The sequence below is a fragment of the Tupaia chinensis genome, unplaced genomic scaffold (genome assembly GCF_000334495.1).
Source record: "Tupaia chinensis unplaced genomic scaffold, TupChi_1.0 Scaffold000270_1, whole genome shotgun sequence".
Taxonomy (NCBI): Eukaryota; Metazoa; Chordata; class Mammalia; order Scandentia; family Tupaiidae; genus Tupaia; species Tupaia belangeri.
This window is the reverse complement of record NW_006159750.1, coordinates 3,397,851-3,408,126: the sequence shown is the minus strand read 5'-3', so window position 1 is coordinate 3,408,126 and position 10,276 is coordinate 3,397,851. Positions and strand designations below refer to the sequence as shown.

Genomic DNA, 10,276 nt, shown 5'->3' with positions numbered 1-10,276 from the left:
CTCCTTTAGGGGATATAGGAAAATTCAATAGATGGAATTTCAACACTATGGATGGAAAAGTCAGGCGAACTTCTACATTACCAAATGCTACTAGCTTTCAGTCACAAATGACACCATTTTTAATCCATCAGTACTTGTTGATTATGTGAAAAAAAATTGTACCCCAGGTTTTCATATCTAAAATCCCATACAATGAGTTTCCATTTTGAGTGTACCATTTAAGGTGGTAATATCAGCTGAAATTATTATGCATGCAAAATAAATAAATGAATAAAGGTGTACAGGTGGGAGGAGAAAAATTCTTCATCTCCTAAACATGATTTCTCAGATCATCATCTTTAAAGGAACAACAATATAATGACTCAAAATATATCATCCAACCATGATTTCAACCAGTACAAGTGGATTTTAAGTCTACCACAAGGATATTTGCTCCATTTTGAACATTCATTCTGGCTCAGCCATGGTGCCAATCACCAGCCTCTCCACCCTAAATAGCTCCCCATAGCTCAAAAGGCACAGAACAATAGCTGAAAGTATAATGGAACTGACCTATGCACACATTCTCATCGTCCAGCTGTGCAGAAGCATTTCTGAAGTAGCCCAGCCTGCATAACTCACAGTGCTGCCCTCTAGTGTTGTGTTTACAGCTCACGCAAATGACTGTATTTAGCAGATCGATATAACTGCATCGATTGGAGTGGCCGAAGCATTCACAGTCTTGCAAGGAAGAACAGAAATGTATACAGAGTGTATACAATAGCAGAGTAATAGCACACTACATGCTTGGATGCAATGAAGGATGGAGAAAAGATGGTGGAGTGGCATTACATATGTGTGATTCAGCATGACACATGGTAACAGCAGGTGGCTGTGACGGGCATGAAGTAGCATCTGTTTCAAGCAAGATAGAAAGGTCGGGCATTCAGAACATGACTGAAGACTGTTAATTCTTGGCAGACAAGATGAACAGAAGCATTTGCAGGTGTATACCTTTTTAAATTTGGAAAGGCTCAGTTTCTATTGATGCAAAAGTCTAATTTTTTGCACAAGCAGAACTTTACTGTCTTTGAATAATCCCCCCCTTTTTCTCTTCATATTTGTAGTCTTAAAAAAAGAGAGAGGGATGCATGTGGACTTTGAGGGCCTGAGGCTGCCATCACCTGAGCCCCTTCGTCTGGACTATTATCTTGTATGTCAAAATAGTAACTCAGACAGGGTTTCCTAGAAATCATGGCAAATGCAGTAGAGATCTAGACAACTAAACAATTCTTTATTTTGCTTTTCCTCAATGCCTGAGTATCCTTCTCCTCTTAAGGAGAAGATAGATTTCTTAAGCCTTTCTTCAGGACACATCTGCATGTTTTTGAAAGTATATATATATATTAAAGAAAGGGAGATCATTTGTATAAAAAAATGCTTTAAAGATTTTCTTTTCATTCAACTTTCAAGAGAAGTCTGCTACCAAAGAAGGACTAGGCTGGTACTATGTGCTCATATTTCTTTTTTCTTTCTAAAATATTAGAGGTGTGGCTGAGGCTTAGGAGTGATGGTGGTAAAAATTAGACAGGGAGATGCAGAAAAGACAATGAGAAAAGTTGGGGAAGGGGGGTGATTAGAGTTCCTCTTTTTTGAATCTCATCCAAAGTAAGAAGTTCTTCATCTAATTCAACCTTTTAAAAAGGAACGATTAAAAACAAAGCCTTGTGGCCTACAGGTGGCATGGTGGTTAAGGGCGCTGAACTCCCCTCCCACATGGCCAATCACAGTTTGAATCCTGGACCTGGCGGCTTGCTTTCTCACTTTCTCTCTCTCTCCCTCCCTCTCTGGTCAAATTAAAATAAAACAAATGAATAAATGAATAAAGTTAAATAAAAATAATTCTTTAAGAAAAAGCTAAAAAAAGTCTCTGTTGGTAGAAATAAAATAATTGTCAAACCAAATAGAAAATAAAAGTGTGGGAGGTCATTTGTCTTCTAAAAAATATGGGAGTAGACATAATAGGGCATTTATAAGGTCTGTGATGACACTCCATTCTGTGTTTGTCTAAAATGCATTTAAAAAATGTTTTTCCCATAGGGCACATGTGTTCACTTGAAAGAGAGAGAGAAGAAAAGTGAGAAAGCACCTTCCCACAGGGAATGGTCTTACCGCAATCCCTTCTCCTTCACTTCTCCTTTTGGGATTTTGTGCACAAATGCATGCGTGCCCGGTGTGTTTCTTAAACAGCAGGTTTGGGACTTGAACCATGCAGTTGATCACAGGCTGCCCCCACATACTCCTTTTCTTAAGGCCTAGCTTTTATTTTCTCCCACTAGGAAGCTGAACACAGTCATTCATTTAATGAGTATTTTCATTGAGTCAGTCTACTTTATGCTAGGAACTATGCTAACTGGTGTTATTTCTTTAGCATACATAGAAGTTTGATAATATTGCATTTTGTTGACCCAAGAAAGCATCGCCAAGTAAGAAGAAATGCGGCTAAGTGATTCCCCTTTCAAAATTTGTATTAATGTATCACCACTCCTAAGAACAGTGTGGCTTCATTTGTTACAAAGCTATTGGTTTGTCCAGAAAAGTCAGGACATGTTTTTGTAATGCAAAATACAAATACAAAATACAAAAAACAACCTAATAGCTAACCAAAATGGAAAGCCTGTGTCAGGTTACTGATATAATGAATCAAATTTGGATAGAAGCAGAGGGGAACACTGGAAATGGTGACGCGTAGACGAGTAGAAGATATCCAAGACTCACATCAGCACCATGGTTGTGGGAGGGGGAGGTCTCGATTGCTTCGAAGAGAGGGAAGAAGAAGAAGGGAAGATTCTGAAGCCAAACCACTTCCTTTATCTGAGGGAAGCTATATCACCATGTATATGTGTGCAGAGATTGGACAGTGAGACTGGCATAGGGGAGGAGTTGGAGGGAGACAAAAAGTACAGAAGAAAGAGGCCATAGTGCTCCACTGTAGGAGATGGAGTGAGAAAATATTCAAATAAATTTAGTAGTAAAGTCATGCCAAGTTAATCATTCCACTACCAATAACAGAGCTCCAGATTATAAAACTGAATGATCTTGGGAAACAAGTGGTTTATCTTAAGCCTCTATATCTCCCTGAATTACACATGGTTTATACTGGCATTTCTGATTCTCTTGGAAAGACCTCCAGAGTCTTTGTTGGTTGAGAGTTTCAAATGGGAAAAGTCTTTCTGACCCAGAGTCTCTTGGGAGCAGTGGTTTCAGGGAGGAGAACCACGTCTCCAAAGTTCATTTCTCCCCAAGCCTGTTCCAAAGCTGCCTGGAGTTCTAGAGGAGGGGCAATGTCCTGTCCTCAGTCAAGTTCTCCCTGTCTCCTCTGGAAGGGGCCCCTTACTGATTGTCCTTCTCCAGATTTCCTGACTCATGTTGGTCCTCCACACATCTAATTTATTAATCTAGCTTTTTTCAGAATCATCTTTCATTGCAAAAATTCATCTTGAGAATCTTCTGGAACTACACAGAAGCTTTTCTCTCCAGAAGCTTGTTTAGTAGGTAAGACAAACAATATGCCCAGAAAGCTAGAAAACAAAGTTTTAATAGTATGTGCTAAGAAAACTAAATAGTGACACAAAGCAATATAGGTAGAAGGAGATATGCATTTAACTTGAGAGGAATCAGGGAAAATGCCATCCAAGACACGTACTCTAAGTCTTTCTTGATGGCAGGGAGGGTTTATTTATTTTTTTAAAGGTGGAAACAAGCATTTCAGGTGAAAAAAATATAGTGGTAAGTGAGCAAAGGTGTGAGGTTGGGGAAATGCAGAGAATGCAGTTGGAAAATTTTCTTTTCTTTGTGAGAAAAGAATTCTATAGGATCTGCCCAATGGACCAAACTACATAACCACTTTCATCTGACAAAGCTTTATTCAAGGAAAAAAATGGATCTGTAAGATATGCAAGTTCACTGCATATCCCCATAGATAGGTATGTCAAATGTGACATCACTCCCTGCTATTATTTGTGAGATTTTTGCTGTAGGGTGTGTGCACTTGCTGGAGAAACAGAGACAGAAAGACTGAAAATGAGAAATCATCCACCAGGGGTGATGGCCCTACCACAATCCCATCTCCTCCATTTTCTTCTTGGGATTTTGGGCACAACCGCACAGACGCCTGGTGTGAGTTTTAAGCTGCTAAGTCCAGTACTCCAACCGCAGTTGATTACATGGGAGTCCAGCAATGTAACCATTATGCCATCTGCTGGTCCCCTGCCTGCTATTATTTGCATTTAATGAATAGTCCACATTTCTGTGATGATAGTAACTCTTCTTCTTATTTGAAAACCAGTTTATTAATTTTGATAGTAAAAGTAAAATGACTATCTAAGAAGCCACATTCAGCTAACACGCACAATATCATAAACTTATTTCTGAAGATAACTGGATAGTTTAAAATGTTTTATAAACATTAAGATGTTTTAATATCTGGGAAATGGGTTAATAATAATTTGATTCTTTCATGATTTCTAGAACACTTCTGAGACCTTGATAAAACTTTTCTCTGGCCATAATATTTTGAGAATATAAAATAAGAAAAAGATCCTTGAAAGAGATTTGGAAAACATGAGCGTATTATATAAACACGAGGCATTTAAAATATAATCATTAGACTGTTATATTATTTTGTCAGTATTCTATTATTTTGCCACTCCTTAGTATCTAATCTTTCCACACAGGCACAGAATCCATTAATGATTATTAATGATGCAATTAGAGTGGAATCATGTTAAGATACAAAAAAATTAGTAGTTTAATAATTCTTTGATTCTCCAGTTCACTGACCTCTCACATTTCCCCCCTCTCTTAGCTCAGAATTCCTGGAACTGTTCTTGATGTCTCCCTTCTTCCCATTAGTCAATCTTTTTGGCTGTTTTAAAGATACATTCCAAATCTCACCACCTCTCACAACCTCTACCATCTCATCCTTAGCTGGGGATCGATTACACCTCAGCCAGGGACTCCAAATGGCTGATCCTGGCTTCCACCCTTGTTCAGGTCTCCTCTCCACTCAGCAGTTAGAGTAGCCCTTTCAAAATTAGGTCATGACACCCATCTCCTCACATCCTAATGGCTTCCCATCTCCTTTGAAATAAAAGCGGACTTCACTCCCAAGTGATCTACTTGGACCCTGGCCCCTGCCGGAGCTCATTGCTGCAATTCTCTTTGTCATTTGCTGCACAGTCATGCCCGCTAGCATGCTAGGCACCTCCTAGTGCCTTTGCACCTGCTGCTACCGACTCTGGATTACTCCTCTCCCAGGTGTCCACATGCCTTGTTGCCTTGTTTCACTTTTAAGTCTCTGCTTAAAAAAAATTTCTCTGACTGCTTTATCTGAGTAATAGACTCCAACCCCATGCCCTAGTCTTCCAATTTCCTAAACGTATTTGATGGTTTTTCTATAGAATTTATAATATTCAAAAAGTACATTTTAAAAACAAAAACTCCCCTTATACTCTGAGTATAAATACAGAAATGCAGACTGTGTTCATTTTGGTCACAGTTGTAACCACACAACCTGAAACATTTCAGTGCTCATCACTGAAAAAATGTCACATGAATGAGTGAATGAATGATGATCCCGATTCACTTTCCTTAGGGAGATAGAGGAAGACACAGAGAAAAGTTATGTTCATATTCATTTCTCCCCCATTCAAACTTCGTAAGAGAATCTGGCTATATATTATCTATTAGAGTTGAAAAACAAAACAGCAGGCGCACAATCTATAACTGATTTCGTGATTACTGTAGCTGAGAGTCGACTATATGTTTATGCAAAGATCAGTTTAGGCAGAAAGAAGCATATTTCCAAAATTTGTTTTGGGTTTTTACAGGTTTTAATCTCAAATTGCATTGTAGGTAAGTATGTATATGTATGTATTAATCTATATATATATATATATATATACACATTAGATAAGTTTATTGCTATTATGTAAACAAATCTAAAGGATTTTTTAAAAAACACACATACATGACGTGGTATGGCAAGCATTGGCAACACATACGCATTTACTGAACAATATCCTGTACCAGGCACTTTGTACCAGGAGACAAAGTGGAGGCTCAGTCTATCATTAGTTTAATGGTCTAGCAGGAAGATAGAAAAACATTACATATATTTATATATTATATGTATCTACATATATTACATTTATAATATTAAATCTCATAGAATATATAATATATATCTATCTTATATATTATATAGAAATGCATTGTATAAGGCCTTATAAAGCAGTTATGATAATAAGGTACTTAATAACTAGCTAGTTAAAAGCAGTAAATGAGAAGAGTTCAACATTGGCTTTCTAGATCAGAGACGGCTTTAGTCTCTTCTAGGATTTAGAAGATTCCTTCTGACTGAGACTGGGTGGGTAATACCTTGGCAGGTAGATTTCAGGAAAACAAAAGAGTAGAGACCAAGAGAATGGTACAAAAAAAGATTGTTAAAAAGAGGAAATTCAATTTCATTCTTTTGTCTTATGTCTTGCTATTCTTCATGTTCCCTGTAATTATATTAGTACATTACCTATGTAAACATCATAAAATACTCTACATGTAGCCAGATAGATTTTTTTTATTTGCAGATGAGAAAAGCTTACTCAAACTGTAACCAATAAAAATGTGTTTTAGTTACTCTAAAAGAAAGAACTAGGAGAAAAGACTTTAGATAGAAATCTGGCATAGGCATTAGAACTCTAAAACACATTTTTCCTTCACTGCATTAACAGAACGATGCCTCTTCTGGGGCCCGCAGGGCCTCCTCCTCAAGTGGGAATGAAGAGACCCTAACATTTTCCTGATCCTTTTCCCAGGCCCTGCCCTGTCTTACATCCTTAAGAAAGCTACTGAAGCTCTTCCACAGACATCATTTGATAGGAGGGTGGATTTTTCTACAGTAGATCTGCTTCATTAGGTGATCCTTCTTGCCTGTAGGGATATGCTATGCCCTCAAGAAACTAGAGATTCACTGATGCAGGGTCAAATTCCAGGTCAAGAGGCCTCCTGTATATTCTGTGTGCTTGACATGACATAAAATAGATGGACTTTGTAAAAAATCATTTTTGCTTCCTTTCTCTTTTACTTCCTTAACTTCTTTCAATGATTTGCATCTCACAGATAAGGAATGGCATCAATGACTGCTTGCCTATTATGGCACAGGCCCCAATCCACTCTACCCTCTGAATCTGAAGCTACTCTATTCTTAAAAAAAAAAAAAACGCCTTCCCCACATTTCAAACCCACTTGTATTCCCCTCGAAAGGGCACCTTCATTGTTCCATAGTGAAAAGTGCATTGTGAAGAGTTTTCGACATGGTGTAAATACTGTATTTCCCTTTTCTATCTGCTGAACAGTTCCCTCCTGTTACACCACAAGACAAATTCAACAGTGATTAAAATCTGGAAAATGAATTGATAAAATTCAATAAGGAACAGGGAAGTTATCATGGTCATTCGTACCAAGTGGGTCAACCTAAGTTTAGATTTTGTTAATAAATACATTTCTTTGCAAGAGATGTTTCATGAAGGAAAAAAAAAAAAAAGAAAGAAATCCAAAACAAGACATATGCCCAACAGTCAAGGATGGAAAACAAGACACACCTGTTACACAGGACATTTAAAAGAAAATGGTGAAATTAAAAACAGAAGTCTTTCTGTTTCCTGAAAAATCTTTATTCTGTGAATGACAGATGTTAGCTAGAATGGGCTCTTCATGAGTCACAGATGAGATACTGCTCACTTTCATTTAAAGAAAGTAATAGAAATATTATTTTCAGATCATAATCAACACTTAACCCAGTGCAGATCTTCACTGACATTTTTCAAATTCTTTAAGAACTGTTTGGAAGCACCAATTCCAAGGTGATTTATTTGTTGGAAAATGACATAGGCACCATACTTGGAACCTGAGATTGTGTTCTCATGAAAAGCGTCCTTGAAACTCACTGTAAGTGGGTTTCTTTATTTTCAATGCAAATGAGTATCAATGTTAGTGCTCTAACATTCATCGTCTAAACAGGAACCTAAACGGCTATAATTCTTATTCACACATTAATCTTTCAGAAAACAAATGGTGCAGCATTTTTTAATTGTAGTCAAGTTTCTGAGTGAATCTTTTTTTTTTGTTTGCTATACATGACATTCTCAGTATTATCTGATGCATTGATTGATATCAGTCAACATGCCTCACCAATAAGCTGATGGGTACACTTCACAGATATTCCAGATTCATACAGTGCAATGTTTCACAACACATAACACCATGAAATCACTGTATGAATCCAAGAATTCCTACCTCTCTTGTGGTTTGCAACTTGAACAGAAGAAACTGTTGACAAAGCTAATTTGGGAGCAATAGGTTTAAAAGAATGAACAGCAAATTAGAAACAATAGTGAAACGTTCAAACTTTAATAATTTATCACCACCCCACTTGAAAAGCCCTAAATGAAGAGACTATTTGTATCTGTTGTTTCTGGAAGTTTGTTTCAATGACAAAGGCTTGTATTTGGCTGAAAATGGTTCAACATTGTCAGTAATAAAGTTTAGAAGTATTATTTTCAGAGGCAAAAGGAATTACCATTTAAATCAAGAATGCAGTTAAACAAAGATTGTTCCCCTAACATATGGATGTTAGGATCCCCAACTGTCCCTCTTTTGGAATAATAGTTGTGTGCTGTTGATTTTGTTAGTAATACCATTGCCTCAGTTCACCGTGAGCTAGTCAACATATAAAGCAGTTAGAGTATCTTTGGTGAACTCATTAGATGTCATAGAACATAGTCGCAATGGTCAACATTCAGTAGCACTGGGGCCTTGGTCCCACAATCACTTGAACATGTATATTAAAAACAAAAACAAAAACAAAAACACTGTACTTTTTTTTTTTGGTAGAGGTTTTTGCTATAGGTTGCATGCGCTTGCAGAAAGACAGAGAGAGACAGAGAGACAGAAAGCCAGAAATCACCCCCCCCCCAGGGCATATGGCCACGCCATAATCCCTTCTCCTCCATTCTCATCTTGGGATCTTGGGCACACATGCACACGTGCCTGGTGTGAGTTTAAGCCACTGGGTCCGTAGATCGAACCGCGGTCAACTACATGGGAGTCCAGCGACATAGCCATTATGCCAACTGCTGGTCCCTAACACTGTAGTCTTCTCAGCATTTATTACCCTTGTGGTGCTATCAGTTTGTTAATGGCAGGATTAACTTTATATTTGCCTGCTATTCCTCTTGCAATTATTCGTGAACAGTTGCTTGTGAGAATAGTAAAGACCAAACAGAGTCTGATGGGTTTTGCAGATGTTGACAAGATAAATTATGGCTTCATAGAACTGGACCCAGCTAGAAAGTGTACCTTTGGCTAAAATTTCAAGTTTAAGCATTTTATTTAACTGTGCTGCCTTTTGAATAGTTTCATTTGAAATCATTACTCACATTCTAAAAAAGCACAACTGGCATTACCTAAAGGTATTTCTGAAAGCTTTTTCTCCTGTGACACTCACAGAAAACATAGCAAAATAATTAAATGGGTCTCTTGCAGGTTTTAAACAATGCATAATCTTGTTCAGCTCAAAACTCACTGTGGAGAAGTGTTAAGTCTTAGATTCTGTCTTGTGTAATTTGTTGAGCTATGAAATTCAATGGGAAATACCGAGCGACATTTCACTGAAGATGCTCTCATTGAACTTGCCAAAGAATAAAGCCACTAAACCTCCCCCGAATCCTCAAAGACTTATACTAATAGGGGCAAGCTTGATCTGTATTTCTTCTTCCACATAAGTATGCAGAAACTTGAAAAAATTCATTTGGAGCAGATGATTAAGATAATTCTATTTGCTCGTAATATATGTATCTAGGACAGTCTTGATTTCATCACTCTGATCAAGGACTGAAAATGCAGCCCTTCCAATTTGACTCCTCAACAAATTGCTAATACATTTTGTTTTGGTTAGCAGCTATTTCCTGGTTCCTCCTTTTGCTCATTTCCTCCTCCATCTGTATTCATTAGAGTTTAAAAGGAACATCCTGTATATAACTAAGGAAGGTGGAAGCGCGAAAGATGTGGTTTGTTTGTTTGTCTTTTTTTTTTTTTTTTTTTTTTTTTTACAGAGCATGTGCGCTCGCCAGACAGACAGACAGATAAGTGAGAAATCACCCCCCAGGGGGGATGGCCATGCCGCAATCCCTTCTCCTCCATTCTCCTCTCGGGATCTTGGGCACGCACGCACACGCGC

The 10,276-nt window shown here is 37.7% G+C and overlaps 1 protein-coding gene across 2 annotated transcripts in view; it reads right to left on the bottom strand.

Moving 5' to 3' along the window:
* Positions 1-8,135: 8,135 nt before the first annotated feature.
* NTNG1 (netrin G1) overlaps positions 8,136-10,276 on the bottom strand; it is a 307,364-nt gene continuing 305,223 nt past the window's right edge. Inside the window, exon 6 of one of the 2 annotated variants that reach the window (XM_027772277.1) lies at positions 8,136-8,379. In XM_027772277.1, coding sequence (XP_027628078.1) covers positions 8,285-8,379 — 95 coding nt within the window. In that variant the 3' untranslated portion in view covers positions 8,136-8,284. The remainder of the gene's footprint in view (positions 8,380-10,276) is intronic. The other variant, XM_027772278.1, reaches the window with a different exon arrangement.